Raw genomic sequence first — 17,134 nt, 5'->3', positions numbered from 1 at the left:
TTGCAAGAACTTGGTGCAAGCTATTGCTGCCATTGAACACCAGCTTGTCCTGTAGGGATGGGCACTGCTGACAAGGTGCTTGTCCTGCAGCCTCCATGATCACCCTGAGCTCCTGCCTTGCCTTTCCTTCTGGAGCAGCCTGGCTCTTGCTGCTCCCTGACAGTGACCTCAGGAGGAGCCGGTGCTCCATGAGACAGGATCAGGGTGATGTGCCTGCTCTGACACATCCAGTAGTGCTCAAAGTGCTGCCAGGGCCCGGATTTCTGAGTGAGAATACGGGGTGACAGATAACAGGAGTGGAGGCCCTCACAGGAGGGATACAGGAGGGAGTGGGGGAGAAGTGAAGACCAGCTTCACACCAGAGGCCTGGGTTTAGTTTTGAGATACAAAGCAGAAGAGTGGAGGAGGTGAGGGAGCATGCATATGTTTGGAAAGGCAGACTTGCACTTGCTTATTAAAAAATACTTTGGGAGCGCATATTTTGCAAAACTGTGAACGCTGTCCAGACTTTCATCTATCTCATTGACATAATTGACATTTCCTTCACTGAAAGTTTGCATACTGAGCCACAGTTCACATAAAATAAAGGGTGATCTGCATCATCTTGATAGGCAGGGTGAGTTGCTTCCCTCCTTAAGCTTTCTATCAATCTCTCTCAAAAAGTAAGTGATCGTGACTTGTCTTAGTGTGTTAATTTTATATGTATATGTATCCATAACTGGCCACAGAAGATAGTTTAATCAGTTTACAGAAGGGATTGTGAAATGTGGTTGCCTGCACCAGAGGACCCAAAATTCAACCTGAAGCAGGGTTGCCAATGTGTCAGTGTCAGCAAAGGCTCAGATTAAATTTTGGCCAGGTTTTTCTTGCCCCAGGTGTGTGATATCTCCCACATTCCTCACTGTTCCTTTTGTCTTTGGGGGCCATCTTGATGGGGGACCATCTTCAGTATGTGGTTGCAGTTCCTACAGAGCCTGCATGATGTAGCAGAACATGAACCAGCACACTACGCTTATTCAGCTAACTTCAGTGAATTTACCCCAGCAATCGCAATAAAGATGGATGGTACAGCCTTGACTTGGAAGATTCTTTCCCATCCTCTATTCCAGAGTCCTTTTGAATTTACTGTAAATTTGGACATGAGGATATAAAACAGTGACGAAGACTTCAATGCATTTCATTGGAAAACTGCTTTTTCCCTTCAGTCTGTCTGCCTTCGTCATCTTCTGGTTACGTAACTGTGAGTCTTTATCTCCAAAGGAGGTAGCTGCTGTGTAGGCTTAGATCTTTGGCTCAGCTAATTATGTTTGTCACTGCTGGAACCACTGGCAGGTAAGGTCAGATCACATAGCTCTTGCATCTTACTGGTGGCTGGTTTCCTCTGAAGGTTAAAAAATGCTGGTGCAGTTTAGTCTTTTGGAGGCTTTTCTGTCTTGCTCAAATCCAATGAAACAATTTGTTTTATGCTGCCTATGAAGCACTTACTTACTGAATTTGCTGTTAAATTTACAGGAGGAGCCAATCACATTGTTAAAAACATATGAAGTCATAAGGTAAAGTCAATGAGAATAGAAGATCATGTTTAAAGTCACTGTCATTCTTGTGGAAAATTACTTGTATCCAGGACTAGTCCTTGATACGTTAGTTTAAATCTCTGAAGAGAGACTGCAAGAAATAACTTATATCTTTTAAATACAAACTTCTGCAGAGTCTATTTTTTTAGCCAGAAGGGCAAATATTGCTGTTGTGTTACTATATGAGTTGTTGCTAGGAGTACATCTGTGCACAGTTGCTTTATTTTCCTTCACACCATGTTCTTTTCTTGTGTGCAGTTTTGTGACCCACCCTCTAAGAGCCCATCCTCTTAAAAAAATTAGATAATGTGTGCATCAACTCTTTAAAGAAGACAAGACTCCACTAATAGCTCTCCTAGGGCTAGAGGTGTGGTTGGAAAATAAAATTCATAAGCAGTGAAGAGAAAGAATTATCCTACGTGGATTTGGGAGAGAGAAAAAAGAGGGAAAAGGTCATCTTTGGAGCACCATGTCATCAGTATTCTTGGCTGGGACCCTGGGGAGCTCCCTGTGTTTTAACTGGAAACTCATGTTTTAACTGTTTGATTGTCTGCTGTTTAACTTAGCTGGCAAAGGAGTTCTCCAGACCATTTATGGTGATTTGTAAGTCACATTGGGGCCATTCCAGGGAATAAAAGCAAGGGTTGTGCCAGTGTTTAAGTATTATTTTTAAAGTACTTAATTCAATTAAATGACTTGATATGCCAACACCTAACTCTTAAATAGCTGGCCTTGGAAACCCAGCTCCACAACTGGGGACCTGCGCTTTCTCATCAATACATGTAGTTCGTTAGATGTCTCAAAATAGGGTCTACGTACATTGAAAGAGAAAAACTATTTGAAACTTTTCTGTCAGTAATGCATTTTCATTCATTCAGGATTCATGGCTATTATCTTCCTTCCAAGATGTGTCTTACAGTTGTTCCTTAGAAAGAATGAGCAAAGATATTCTGCACAAAACTTGGCAACTACATCTGCTGCTACCCAGTGATTTGCTGCTTTGGGGCTAGCGCCCTGTCCCACAGAGTGGGAAATATTTGGTGTTCTTGTTAGGGAATTCGAGAGAGATCCAGCTTTTCTATGGCCCTGGCCCACCCCAGTGGGTCACTTGGTTTTGTCCACTTGGGTCTCTCCAGTCACTGGCACCAAGGCACCCAGGTCCTCTGACCCATCTGAGTCTCATCACTGGTGCTCAGATCCCTCATACACGCACATACACACAAAATACAGTCCCTCACCCAGGAAAAGAGCTAGAAATGAATTTAATTAGAAGATAGGACAGCCTGTGCTGAGCAGGCGCAGGGCATGGCCAGACAAGCACATCAAACTGTTGACATGCACCCAGCTCTTCTTATTCCCTCATCCCTCCCTTTCCCCACACTTGTTCCTTCCCAAATCACCTAGCTCCCTCCTTTTCTCTGCTTTTGATTCCCCCCCTAAATGTCCCATAGGAAGTCCTGTGCAATCCTGAACTGCTCTTGCCCTTCATCCCGCAATGTGTCCTATATTCCTGGGCTGCAGTCCCAAAGTTGCTGTGGTGTTGACTTGATGTGTTTCACTCCTGAACCCAGGGGCTGTCTGAAACAGCGCTGGCAGGGGTCCAGACAAGTTGTTCCTTCCCCTCAGTTCTAAATTTGGGATTCTACCTGCCCTTTTGTTCCTGTGCTTCTCTGGACTAGTGGAGGTGGGCCTTTGATGGGCTGATGGCTTTTGTGATGGGCTAGGGAGGAGCCAGGGTGGGGTATTATCTGGGCTACCCCCATGCTATTGTCTCCCTGCACTCCTTTGTGGGTGTGCAGATGAGCTTTTGTCACATAATTTTGCAGTTTGTATCTTTCTCAGCCTGGTAAAGGAGCTTTTAGACCTGTGGCAGTTTCCCTGGAGAGTGATGTAAAATGGGAACTTTGGCTTTCCAGTCCGGTAGTTATTACTGGTTTATATGTAGTGCATAAGCATTTCAGGAACCAGAACCTTCAGGCTGTCCCTCCCTCAGGCAAATGATTTAAGCAGTCCACTATTAGCAGTCAGCTTTTCTCTTGGTCTTACTCCTGATCTAATGAATCTTGGGTTTCTTTCTGAATGGTGTCACAACTGCAAAAGGAGTGGAGAATGCCGTTCCCCTCAGCTGTGTGACTGAGGATGTAACTTTGGACACCTAAGAGTCACGAGGCCTTTTTACAAAAAGTAAGCCACATGCCCCTGCCTTGTTCCCTCGCCTGCCTTTGCAGGGCTTCACTGAGTGTTGGACGTCTTGTGAATGTCTTGGATCAGGCCTCACAGGTGACATTGGCATCTTTCTTCCAGGTTTTGAGGGGGCCTCAAGTGGGTGCTGCTATGCTTCTGTCTACTCTTCAGAAATACTAGCTTTTGTGCTGGGAATTGCAGTGCAGCAGGTGATGTGGCTGTGGGATGCATGGTGCTTGCTGGGCATGTGCTGTTTCACCGCTGACCAGTGTGTCCCTGAAGCACTCAACATATTACAAGGTACATGTCAACCAGCTGCCTGTGTGGGGTGCAGCTGCATCCCGTCTATGCCATGTATTCCAAATATCTTTAATGCTGTGGGTCCAGTGAAGCCACCACGTTGTTCCAGTATCCTGGACAAATACTGGACATCCTTAATATTTGGTAAGACCTCAACTAAGTTTTCAGGTGGAAAGCTTCAAGTTGGCCATGACAACCCACATGTATGTAAGCCTTAGGTTGGGTTCTTTGCTTAATGTCTTATATGCCCACGACAGTCTGGACACACAGGGAAGCAAAATTGTAAGTGTATAGTCAGTCAACTTTGACAAATGTCTCAAATTGCTGCTGAATGAGGGGTTTTTAGATTGCAGTTCTACAGTTTGGTACTGAAAAATTTCCAGAGTCTTTGTTTTGGATCTGGCCCTAAATAGGATGACCCATGTGATTATAGACCTGTCAGACTGATGAGGATCCCAGGCAAGAGAATAGAATTACTGATACAGGAGTTGCTTCAGTAATGAATTAAAGAAAACTAATGTAATTAATGTCAATCAACCTGGGTTTGCAGAGAAATAGATTCTGTCACGTTAGTTTGTAATTGCATCAGAGATATTAACTGTGGTTCCTAAAGGTAATGCATTCAGACACGTGTGAGGCATATGACTCGACCACACAACACTAAATCAAGGAAACAGAATGACACAGAGACAATGTGGTCCCCAGTAAATGCATTAAAACATTAGCTTAGGATGTCTCAAAACGTAATTTTACAGGAGGAATTGTTATTGCACGTTTTCAGCAGGATTCCTCTTATGCCATTTCTTGGCTGTGTGCTACTAAATATTTAATACCATTGAAACAAACATCCAGTTGTCATGGACGCTTGCAAATGATACAAAGATGGAGGGAATAGTTAGGAATGAGTGTGACGGAGTGGGATATCCACCAAATGGGATCTCCCCAGGTGATGCTATGTCAAAAGGACTAACGGTTCATCCCTGGAAGGAAAACGAAGTATCAGCAGTGGAGATGATGCTGTAGTACATCTGCTTTCATACTTTCAGCAGCTGTGCCTGGGATCCTCTCTCCAGATCTGGTGTTAGCTCCAGAATATAGCAAAATAACAAAAGTCTGTTGAACTTCCAAAGAAAACGTTGAAGGGTGCTTTGATCACAGTCATTGCCTCTGTTCAGAAATCCCCTAAGAAGACTTTTCCATCTGGCTAGGCAGTACTAGAAGTTGGATGAAATTAGGTGCTGGGTGATGTCTCTTCCAACTCGAAGTAGTCTGTAATTCTTTTTCTAACAGATAAGCTGTGGTTCAAACAGGATGTAGTGTGGCAAAGTGGTGTGATTTGTTTCATTAAGAAAGCTGGATAAGACTATCACAGCTGAATCCCAGTTCCCAGAAGGTATTTGTGCTGCCACCGTTTCTCTGTAGCCAACAATCACAGACAATTTAACAACTTGTTATATCCTTGGCTAACTGTAGATATGAAGTAGAGTTTGTCTTGTTTCAATTCTGTGTATTTTTTGAGTACAGTGACACATAAAAGATTATGAGCTGGGAGGATTCACTTTTGAATGTGTACTTGTATACTAACCTCACAAAACATTACTGCTGATATGCACTTAGTATTTTATTTAAGTGCAAATTTTAGGTCCCATCTCAAAGCATAGCAAATAGAAACTGTGATTTTTGGTGTCTAAGAAAGAATCAGGAACAGCATGGGAAATTTATATGGAGGAGTGAATATTGTAGAAAGATGCTATTCTCTTTTTTTTTTTGTATAATGCTGAATTGATATTACAGATACGCATATCCTATGTTCTCACTGGAATGAGAAAATCAAGTTTATCCATTAAGCATTTTAAATGTTAGTTGTTACAAACGACATGGTTAAGAATAAAAGCAGTTTATATATCCATATCACCCACTCCTGATGTTAATGGGAAGTAAAAGCTCCATATCACTGTGCGATCAAATGTAGCCAGGCAGCTGAGAAAAAATAGCATATACAGAGAGAATGCATATATTTCTGCAATGTCTTGCTGTGAAGCTATTGAAGATTAATAAGAGATTCCAGGGTAACAAAGCAAATGAGGAAAAGTTTTAGTTAGTAGCTATTCTGAAGAGACTCACTAAACACTGTGGTTTGATGATGTGTCACTTAATAGCTTCTGTAATGTGCTGGTCTCAGTACTAAATCAAGAGAATAGTGCCTAATGGCTGAATCTAGTATGACATCCCAGAAAGCTGTTGAAAACAGTTTGTATGGTAATTTCTACCAAGGAAATTCAGGGAGCTGAATGGATATACAAAAGTACTCATGAAGAGAAATATTTTCATGCGACATGTCAGGTTTTTGGGGATGTTGCCAAGATGGATCATTCTGAGTGAGGTGCTAGTGTATATCGTTCCAGATTCAGGAAACATACTAAAAAGCTGATTCTGCTTATCAACAGAGGAAATGACCACAAAAGACTGGTACTGGAAGATCAAAGAAGGAAGGGAGGAATTAAGTAGTTTGCAAGAAGAGAAGAAAGCCATCAGTTACTACAGCGTGAGTAACAAGAAGTGAGTTTGTTTGTTTCTGTATTGCTCAACTGAATTTTGCATGATCCCATTGCTTAGAGAACTGCTCCCAGGTGGTGTTGAGGTATCACTTACATCAAACAGTGTTGTAGAGTGGTATTCTTCCAGTTCAGTCTGGGGCTAAATTGTGCAGGATAGCCCCAGAGAACTGTTTTTCAGGGGACAAAGAATCCCTGCTGGACTGCAGGTTGAAGTGATCTGGGTAATTGGTTAGGAATTCACCCACTGTCCGAAGGTGAAATGGGGCTAACTGTGGTAGTGCACCTTCCTGTCTACAAGACTTGGCTAAAATGAAAGCGAACATCCCTATGTTACCTATTAAGCCAGCGCAGATGTTGCAATATTCAGATCAAAGGTCTACAGAGATCTGGAACATCTATTCCAGGCTCAGACATCTATTAATCCATCATACATGTATATATACAAATGACAGCTCACTTTACGTGAAAAAGAACCGTACACTGAGTTTGAGTATATGAAAATTTCAAAGCAGCTATAAATCTAACGTTACATGCAAAACAATGGTGCTTCCATGTATTGAAAATCTTTCCTTCCTTTGTTGTGAGTCAAAAGTTTAGCAAAACCGTTGTATGCCAAATTTATTTGCAAAAGCTGGAGTAGATTAAAAAAAAAAAATAGCAGGGAGTAGCTAACAATAGTGATACATAAGGGATTGTCCTACTCCCAACCTTTAACATATGAGATAATATCACATCAACGTTGTCTCAGGAAACTGGTTCAGCCTCCTGCCCAATTAAGTTACAGAAAGGCAAGGCACAGGGATTTCACTTGAATTTTTGAGGGTTATTAAGAAAAATGATTGAGGGAGAGAAAAAATAGCTTTGTGTTCACCTTTTAGGAGCATTAGTTCAGTGCATACAAACCTTCATGGATTATATGCTACAGATGTTTAATCATGGTGAGGTAAGCACTCAGATGTTCTGAAGTATCATGTCACCGTGAGTTTTCTGGAACTCCATGTATTTCTTGAGGCTGAAGTTGCAGCTCTAATAAGAGTTTCTACTTTGCCTTTCAGCTGTGAGTATGCACAAGGGCAGTCAGGTGTCAGATCTCTGAGAGCTGAAGGAGAACAGCACTGTGCTGCTGGGTACCTATGCTATTTACATAGTGAGGTCTTAGTTCTTAATTGTGGCTTTTAGCTGGTACTGCAAAACAATTAAACTAATATATTGGGTCAGAGGAACCTTCTGAGCCCCAAAAGGTCAGGAGACTATTTGGGGATGGGTGTGTATTTCTTTTTAAGTAATGCTGAATAAAAACAAACTTCTATTTGAAGTGTATTTTTAAATAACATTGAATAGCTTGGAATAAAACACTTAAAAACAGACCGGCTGCCTTGGGATTGTCTCCTTGCCCAAATCCACTATAACTACATTAGCAGAGGAACTGCAACTGTTCAAAAACAACCAAAATGTTTCAACACATCTTTTATCACAGCAAACATGCTGTTTTGCTTTTTCACCTGGAAATTATTGATCTATTTTTGCTCACTGGTTTGAAAAAAGCTTATTTTGCCTGTAGAGTTCAGTCTGAAAGGCAAAATTAAAAGGAATCTACAGGCAATTGGAAAATACCTGCTAGAATGCAAATAGCTTATAAAGTTTTACTGCTGGCATCACTTGCAGGGTGCCTTTAGCAGAGGGACACACCTCGTTCTGCTCCCCCTGGGGCCCAACTTGCTGTTAGAAAATCAGGATTGTTTATGTTCTTTGGCAGATTTCGGATGAGAAGAGGTTGAAGACCACTCCCTTCTCCCATGTGGGTCACTGACATCTGCAGAATCCACACTTCGGTTACGAATGCAAGCCAAGCCCCTGGAAGAAAACGCCTCGAGGATGAGCAGCACACAGAGGGGATCTGTGCTGGCGAGGGCCGTGTTGGAAGGTGCTGCTCTTTGGTGCTGACCCACCAAAAGTTTAGTGGGTGGCATTGGTGGTAGGGTGATGGTTGGACCAGATGATCTCGGAGGTCTTTTCCAACCTTAACAATTCTGTGAAAACAAGTCGCTGTTCAGTCGGCTCGGAGCCCCTGAGCAGTCCCCCCGACTCCCACCGCCTTCTTTCTCTCTCGCCCGGAGTTCACAAGTTTGAAGCGCGCCGTGTCCGCATGTGGGGCCGCGCTGCGTTCATTTCGGAGCACCACCCGTCCCCTTACAAAACCATCTCCCACAGCACCACATCTACTCGGCGGCTCCCTCGGGACAACCTCCCTCCCCTTCCAACCCCGTGTTTGGCCTGAAAGCCATAAACCCCAACCCGGGACGCCTCCTCCTCAGCTCCGCTCCACCGAAAATGACGGCAATTACGGCCGCGGCCCCCCGCCCGCCTCCCGGCCAGCGGCGGGGGCGGCCCCGGCGGCGGGGGAGGAGTCGAGGGGAGCCGATCCGAGCCGTGCAGAGCGGCTCCGAGCCCTGCTGAGCCGATCCGATCCCAGCCCAGCCACACGCAGCCAGCCCGGGCAGCGGCTCCCCCGCGGCATGGTGGCCGCCGGCCCGCCAGAAGATGGAGGGGCACGTCCTGGGCTGGATCGTCCTGCTGTGGCTCGCAGGTAGGCGGGGGGCGGCCCCGAGGGCTCCCGGAGGGTTTTTTGGGGAGACTTTGGAGGGGGGGGGGGGGGGAAAATCTCCTCAGCCACCCGGTCGGGAGCGATCGGGGGAACTTGTCCGCCGCTGTCCCGGCCGCGCAGCGCAGCGCAGGAGCGCGGGGAGGGGGCTGCCCTGCCCTGCCCCGCCTCGGTGGGCTTGGGGTCGGGGCTGGGGTCAGGACCCGGCCTGTGGGGCGGCGGTGCCCGGCCCTTTGTGAGCCCCGGACCGGGCCGTCCCCCCGGCACGGCTCCCCGGGCCCCCCGGGCAGGGGGGAGCACAGCAGGGCTCCGGGGTGGGGAAGGGCAGGGGCTGAGCTGAGGGCAGCGAGGGGAGGGGAGGGGAGGGCAGCAGGGGATGGTTGTGCCTCCCGGCCGGAGCAGCAGCCAGGCGCAGGAGGCTGTGGAAAAGGCTGCAGCAGGCTGGCTGAGCCGGGGAGGCTGGCTACAGGCTCGGGGAAGCAGCAGAAGCAGTTGGATTTCACACCGCCACCGATGTATCCCAGAAAAAAAAAAAAAAAAAAAAAAAAAAAAGACCTCAGGCTCTTCCCTCTTCCTCTTCAGATTTAGGATTCACAAGCAGTAAATTCGGCTTTTAGTCATAACACCTCTCTCCCACCACCCACCCACCCCTTTCCTTGCTTTTTCACTCTGAGTCATCTTCAGCGCTGGTGCCTGCCTACTGCTCCCTTCCAGGGTTTCACGGCCTCATCTGGGGCTCATCTTCCCTCCCTCCCCGCCTCCCTCCCTGCCATTTGGCTGCTTCCGAATGTATCCCACTTCTGTGAGTTGGTCTGGAGTGCCAGCGCACCCACAACTACCGCTCCTTCCCTACTCGCTGTAGTAGCGTACTGATAAATAGCATCCAGGGACTGGTAACGGGGCGCAAGGTGTAGATAAACACATTACATTCCTCCTTTTTAAAGAGCTTCGTTATCTGGACGTGTCTGGCCAAATCAGGACTTTTCCATCAAGCTAAAAGGCTGGGCTGTTGACACCTTTCTCCCTCCATTAGAGGCAGCTGGTGATTGCTGGCAGCGTCCGCCCTGTGGAGCGTGCAGGGTCTGTGCAGAGCGAGGTACCGCTGCGGTAGGAAGACCTTCCAGTCTCCTCTAGTCCTGGGCTTTGGCGACAGGACTGCCTGCTGCTGCTGCTGCTGCTGGTGTCGACCGCAGGCAGGCAGAGGCTTCTGGCAGGCAACAGGTTAGCCGTGCGCTGAGAGATGGAGGCAGCCGGTGTCAGCTTGCTCCCCTCCAGCCGCTGCCACCCAGGGATAGAGCAGCCGCCACCGGCCTTTTTTTGTGTCCGAAAGAAAGCAAATAAGCAAAGGTGTGTGTGTGTGAGCGAGTGAGTGTGTGCGTGGAAAAGGGAGAGAGGCAGGCAAACATGGATTCAAGATTTTCTTCTCCCCAGTGGCTGTGCAAAGGAATGAAAGGTCTGTATCGAGGTAAGGAGCCCTAATCCAGCCGGAGCAGCGCTCTGCTCTGGGAAAGAGGAGTGGGGGCTGGGAGGTGGAGGGGCCAGGGTAGGAGACTGAGCCTGCAAGACAGGGAGGAAGCAGGGAGACAAAAGGGAGCAAGAAAGAGAGGGAGGCTCTCGCCCCCTGCTCTCCCCTCCTCCCTCCTCTAGGTGGGCTGAGAAATTTCTAATCAGCACTTGCAGTTCCTTTCCTCCCAGCAATAATGCCTCTCTGTCCTTTGTTTGTCTTTAATTTTTGGCTCTTGCGTTTATCTTTTGTTTGGTTTTGCATTGACTTCTTACTGCAAATTCAAAAAAATCCTGTGTGAAGTATGATGGGCTTGTTTCAGCTTCTCTTCTGCCCTACTCTCCCACATGCCTAAAGCTTGTGTTTTAATAACAACAGCAAAAGGATGAAGAGCAGGTCATCCATTATACCTTCGTGTGAAGTGGTGTGGGTTGGGATAAGTGCAGGACTATTTGACTCGGGTTGGAAAAAGAAGGTACAGTTTGTCAAGTATCTCTAGGCCCCTCTGTAAAGCTGGTTCTCATAAACTACCAGGTGCTGCTTGACTCTGGGGTGAATTTTCCCCTCGCGTTTACCATCATTCTTATTAATGCAGTAATTCCTAACGCATTTAAAACTAGAGGGAAGTGTTGCACTGGAGACTGAACTCTGGTTTTACCCGCAGAACAGGCAGAGCACACTTTCTTTTCAAGACTCAGCCTAAGCCTGGAAAGGTTATGGTTAGGAGACCGTGCACATTAAAATGTGACCTCTCCCTGTGAAGTCATTTTCCTCCGGTAATTTAGCACTCAGTGCCTGTTTGCTTTCTCTGTGCAGAAGAGCCACTGCAAAGCCATGGTGTAATACAAAGGTAGGTAGATTTACTACCCTGCTTTCCCCTCTACAGTTTGGAAGGGCAGGCAGAAGGGGCACAGTGGAGTATGGTTGTGCTTTGCTGTTCCCTGGCTGACTGAGCAGATTCCCTGGGAAGGCAGGAAAATGGATGGATTGTTTGATCTATCTTGAGTTAAACTATTCATCTGACTTCCCTCAATTGGCTGCACCCAGCATAAGCTTAGTGTAGCTGGGAAGAAACCTCACATTTTCATTACTTTTTGTTCCTGGGAGATCACCCTGGCGGAGGACTGGTAGTGATGGAAATCCCAATGCCATCTCAAGAACAGGTGTCATGGCTCACTGTTACAAGGCTTGGATAGACTCTTTCCATCTCTTGATTTAGTTCTCAGGCTTCTGGTGGTGACCGGTTGCTGAGTGGTCGTTCTGGAAGAGCAAGAAAGTCCAAGTCTACTGCAGTCAGTTTGCAGAGTCCGATCTGTACCTTAATGGAGAGTTTTTGTATTGAGGTTCTGTGCTGGGTGTGCAAGGCTGTGTTTTCCTGCGACTGCTTTGGTTTTGCACCTGCCCAGGTTAAGCAGTTTAGGAGCCGAAAGTCTCTGTTTTGCTTTGGAGCTGTATAAAGCAGTGCCGTCTGTCCACCTCAGCTGACCTATTTAGGCATTGGTTTCCTGCTGGCTAAAAACAGTTGACGATTAGTGGCTATGGAGCTAAGAACACAAGTCTGGTAGCAACTAGACCAAGACGTAATTAATTTCCCATAAACTACTCAGTCTGCTGGTGATGGCTTTTGCTGGTTAATTGCATGGAGTGGATGTAACCCAGCCTGAGTAGGCAAGAATCTGTACAATGCTATCTCAGTGATCCTACTTGCTCTCCGTTCACTTGATTGCATCTCTGCGTATCATCTCTGATTTCCAGTCTCAAAGCCCAGCCCTTCAATGTCTGAAATTAGGCTAGATCCACATTTGAAAATGTGGACCGAGTACCTGTATTCAGGGGAGGGAGGGGAAAGAATACAGTTGATGGGCAGTAGCCAAGGCACAATAGAAACAGATACAGCATCCTTTTACACATTAGTTTATTTTGTTTGCAGAAGTGGTAGAGACCAGGAGGAGCCCCTTGGCTTTTACCTATGAACATAAGTTTTTCTGCCAAAGCCCTTAAGCCCTTAAGTGTAGGCTAGGGGTTCAGGGTGTAAGGACTTTCTGTTCTCCCATATGCGTATCTGGCACTCATACCCGTAAAGATGCATAAAATTCAGGGGCGTAATTTCTGTAGTTTCATAGCATCAGCCATGCTGCCTCAGGCAAATGGTGATGTGGGCCAAATAATAGCAAAGGAAGAGATATGGCAATGCATGCACAGATAAGGAGACCCATGCTGACCTGAAGAACAATGTGTACTGCCTTCTCTTGGACTCTTACCTTATTCAGTAGAAGGATGCAGTTTAAGACCTATTACATTGAACGATGGTGTTTGGCTTTGTTGTTATTTACAGGGATTAGTGCTTCTGATCAACTTTATTCTATTCCTAAAGGCTAGTTTAAGGCTATGTAGAGAAGCTAAATCTTCCTGGGATTCATCTAGGTGCAGGGAGGCACAGGCTTCTTCTTGATTTTCCAACTGAAAATCAAGAACCTAAATTAGTACCTCTCAGTTGCCCTTTCTGTTTTTTTTTTATTCATGGAAGGTACTCGGGAAGATCAGTCTCACAAGGCTCCAATGTGCCCGTATGAATACAGCCCTCTATAATCACTCCCCGGAATTTTCTTTAATCACAGCTAAAATGTATTAGGGATAGTTTGTGTGTAATGTTGATTGCATCGTTTGCATGCATAATCTGAGAATTGTTTAGGGAAAGAATCAGAGGAAAACAAAAAGGCAATTACACATTGCACGTGAGAAATAAACAAGAAGCATACGTGTGTTTCTGAAGGGTGATATTTTTAAGCTCTTTACATGTGCATATGCACTGACGTACAAAAATATAGATTCCTTTTACTTTCTGAGAGTGAGGGTATTTGTGTTTTTAAGATGTTCTTGATTAATATGATCCTGCTTGTATTAAACTAGACGAAGAGCAACCACAGTCTGCTGTCACTAAGCTTGTCATCCTTTTTCTTATCTTTTCCTATTTTTTGGCTCTGTGATATAAACAACGCAGATTTCTGTCCTGAGGCTTCCGGTCTCTCATCTAGTCTCTCAAAGATTTTTGAGTTCAGCAGTTTCTTCTGGAACTAGAGAAAGTCCTAAGGAGACCTCTGTAATTCATGTGTGTAGACATAACTGGTAGGTGTAAAGCTCCCATCTTGTTTTCAGGCAGCCTAGCGTCTTCCTGGCCTTTTGGATGGCTGTGGTTACAACAATGACACCTTACGTGAATAGATTCTCTTATATATTTTTTTTTTAGCAGTGGAAATAACAGGTGTATAATTTCTCAGGGCAGCCATATATAATTATATACAATTTGACTTAAATAGATTGAGACTTTCCACTGCTCCAGTCTCTGTCTGAGGCACTGGGTTGTCCTCAGATGCTATTTCTGGGAAAGGTCCGAAAAGAATACTTTAAAAGTTAATAAAGACCTTGGGATGGGATATAAAAGGTGCCAGATAATTTACTGTGCATCTCCCAAATGCTTTTGGAAAGAAGTCCTGTGTTTTCCCAAAAGCGGCTTACAAGTTTCTTTTCTCAATATAGACATCCACATGGGAGTGGGGTGGGGAAAGTTCGTCAGCTGAGAATTTGCTAAAGCTCAGCTAATCATTTATTAAAGCGGAGCCCGGCTTGCCAAGCTCATTAATCTCATTAACAGGGAAGGAGGGCTACAGCGCACAGACAGCCGAAAGCACTGTGTTTACCGAGCGGCGTACTTCGCTCGCAGGGGGAAGCTTTAAATATTCCCCGTGTCACTGTTTTGTCCCCGAAGCTGAAGTAACGTGGTGAGTCACTTTGTCAGCTCACGTCATGCGTCGACTTTGTCCGCAGACTGCGTGGGGTCAGGCAGAGCTGCCAGATGTAGGTCTGAGCGGGACCCGTTCGTTTTTCAAGGTGTTTGTCATGCCTCTCAGGCTCACGTGCAGCCCCAGAGGCACGGCCCTCTGGGGAGGAGGGGATAAGATGTCACCAGGAGAACCAAGTGGTGACTTTCGCTGAGTGCTGTGCAGCCCCTCCCGCTCCTGCCCCTTTGGCCCTGGGAGCAGGAGGCCCGGCAGAAACGTCCCAGCTGGTGCTGCTCGAGTTGTCTCTGCCTGCACCTCAGGGGCTGCCTCTCCTGTGGCAGCATCTTGCTGGGACCCCAGTTGCCTTTCATGGCACGCTGGAGAACATCAGCATTTGGATTTGGGTCCAGGCACTTTTATCAAAACTCACGATGTCCGCTGTGCAATTTCCATATAGTGCTGTATGCATAAGGCCATGCATCCATTATATGCATAATATAGCATTCCTCTTGTGGATGCCGTAGCACCCCAGTGCACTGCGAGCCTTCGCTTAGTAGTCCCCAGGGTCAGGTTGTGCCTCGATTAGTAACTCTTTGTTGCTATCAGTGACTAGTTTATCTCTCTCAAATAAGCTTTCTTCCTAACTGGTGCCCATACTGTGTATTTATCGCCTGAGTGGTGTTTGCAGGCTTTGTTGTGATTTATACTGTGGACATTGATAACTTGCTGAGATGAATATTCAGTGTTGGTCTAAGCTTCTCATTTTGCTGTGGTTCTGACTCCTTCTCATGAGACCTTTCCCTGCTTTTGCTTTTCAGGTCTGCGGCTGTCTCCATCTTGACCCGCCGTTGTCATACTGTTGGTGTACTTACTGTTCTCTCTGCATTAAGCTCCACTGCTTTGTCTCTCTGCCTTTTCCCCCGATCCTAAAGACTTCCCCTGCCATTTCAGTTCTTTTGCTAGCTTCCATCTCCAGCTTCTGGAATGGGTGGTTTATTTTTTGCTGACTGTTTCCTCTCTGCATGTTTTCTTCATGTCCTGCAACCTGGCTCCAGCTCTTTGAAATAATTTTGACCTAGGCTAAGACACCTTCAGCTTTTTCCATCTGGTTCCCTGATTATCATGTCTACTTATCCTTTTGCTTCCTATGCTTATCCCAATGCTTTACTATGTTTTATTCTTTACTGGTATTTGCCCTTCTCTCCTACTGCTTTCCCCCAAAGCCTTGCTTTGTCCTCAGTCTTGCATTCCTCCCTAAGCCTCACCTAAGCCCAGCAGTCTCTTGTGATGCAAAGTAAATGCCCTCTTTTGCTTTCCTCTTTAAGGTTTCCTTGTGTCTTGTCCTCTTTTTCAGTGTGCACTGCTCTGGGCCTTGGGGTATAGCATAGCTGTGTGTAGGGAGCTGCTGTCATACTGAAACTGATTCCCTTTTCCCATATGAACTGTTGCTGTTGGGCCCCGATGTTCCTCAGCAGCAGCAAGCAGACGCCCTTTACAAACTTCTTCCCTCTCAGATGCCCCACTTTGCTCCTGGGATGTTTCTGTACTTCCACAGGCTGGCACATCCAGGCTTGGGAAAGTGTCTGTGTGTGTTTGCAGCGTTGTGTAAGTGCTGCCTGCAGTGCAGGAAGCAATGAGGGGCATGTGTGGGAGGCTTCGGACATCGTGCTGCGGGTAGATGGAGTACCTCACTCCCCTGAGTGCTTGCTGCTGGCATTGCTCACCATCTCTTGGCTTCTCCCGAAGCTACACAAGGATGTGGCAGCAGTCCTGTATTTATTTCATTCCCATGTATCTTCTCAGAAGCCTTAATACATCAGCTCCAGGCTGCAGCTTTCCCGTCAGCTGGTAGATAAACATTACGTGTTGAGGTCCGTATCCTCCGTGGGAATGTGAAAAGCTTGAGTGTTTGGGCCATTTTTCTCAATACCTCACACGTGGAACAATTTTTCTTAGCGCTACATGCCAGCCACAGCAGGAGCTATGCGCTTTGGATCTACTCTTTCTTGCATCTCTAGTTTGGCAGAGCAAGCAGCAGTGCCTGGGCACCAGGGCGGTGTGCAGGGCCGGCGCTGTGTGCTGCCTGACCTTCAGAGAGGAGATCTGGTGCTGTCATTTTATGCACGTGGGGAGAGTGATGCTATGATAAAGTGCCATAATCTGCTCTTCAAGCAATGTTTTTTATGATGCTCATGTTTTTGTCTTTTAGCTGAGGTGGAAGGGTTGCAAGTCACTGTGCCTGAGAAGAAGAAGGTGGCCATGTTGTTTCAGCCTGCTCTGCTTCGCTGCCATTTCTCTACTTCTTCCACCCAACCAGCGGTGGTGCAATGGAGGTATAAATCGTACTGCCAGGACCGGATGGGAGAAGCTTTGGGCATGGCGACTTCTGGTGTACAGACAATGAGCAAGAGGAACCTGGACTGGGATCCCTACCTGGACTGTGTGGACAGCAGGAGGACAGTCCGCGTCGTGGCCTCCAAGCAAGGATCTGCCGTTACTATAGGGGACTTCTATAAGGAACGAGACGTCAGCATTGTCCACGGTAACTCTCCTACCCATGGGATGTGTGATGGGAGCTGGAATTGATCCTTGGCAATTTGGGGTACTGGAGGCTGGCAATAATTGTTGAGTTA

General features: G+C 46.4%; 1 protein-coding gene across 5 annotated transcripts in view; it reads left to right on the top strand.

Moving 5' to 3' along the window:
- The first annotated feature begins 9,053 nt into the window (after positions 1-9,053).
- ILDR2 (immunoglobulin like domain containing receptor 2) overlaps positions 9,054-17,134 on the top strand; it is a 37,655-nt gene continuing 29,574 nt past the window's right edge. For all 5 annotated transcript variants that reach the window (XR_014317695.1, XM_082762810.1, XM_082762809.1 and 2 more), the window contains exons 1-2: positions 9,054-9,203; positions 16,711-17,043. Coding sequence is in view for 4 of the 5 variants with exons in the window: in XM_082762810.1 (XP_082618936.1) it covers positions 9,158-9,203; positions 16,711-17,043 (379 nt within the window). In the remaining variant the exon portion in view is untranslated. The remainder of the gene's footprint in view (positions 9,204-16,710; positions 17,044-17,134) is intronic.

This window comes from Aythya marila (genome assembly GCF_965140915.1).
Source record: "Aythya marila genome assembly, chromosome: 1".
Classification (NCBI taxonomy): domain Eukaryota; kingdom Metazoa; phylum Chordata; class Aves; order Anseriformes; family Anatidae; genus Aythya; species Aythya marila.
The sequence above is the reverse complement of the archived record's forward strand: the minus strand, read 5'-3'. Positions and strand labels throughout refer to the sequence as shown.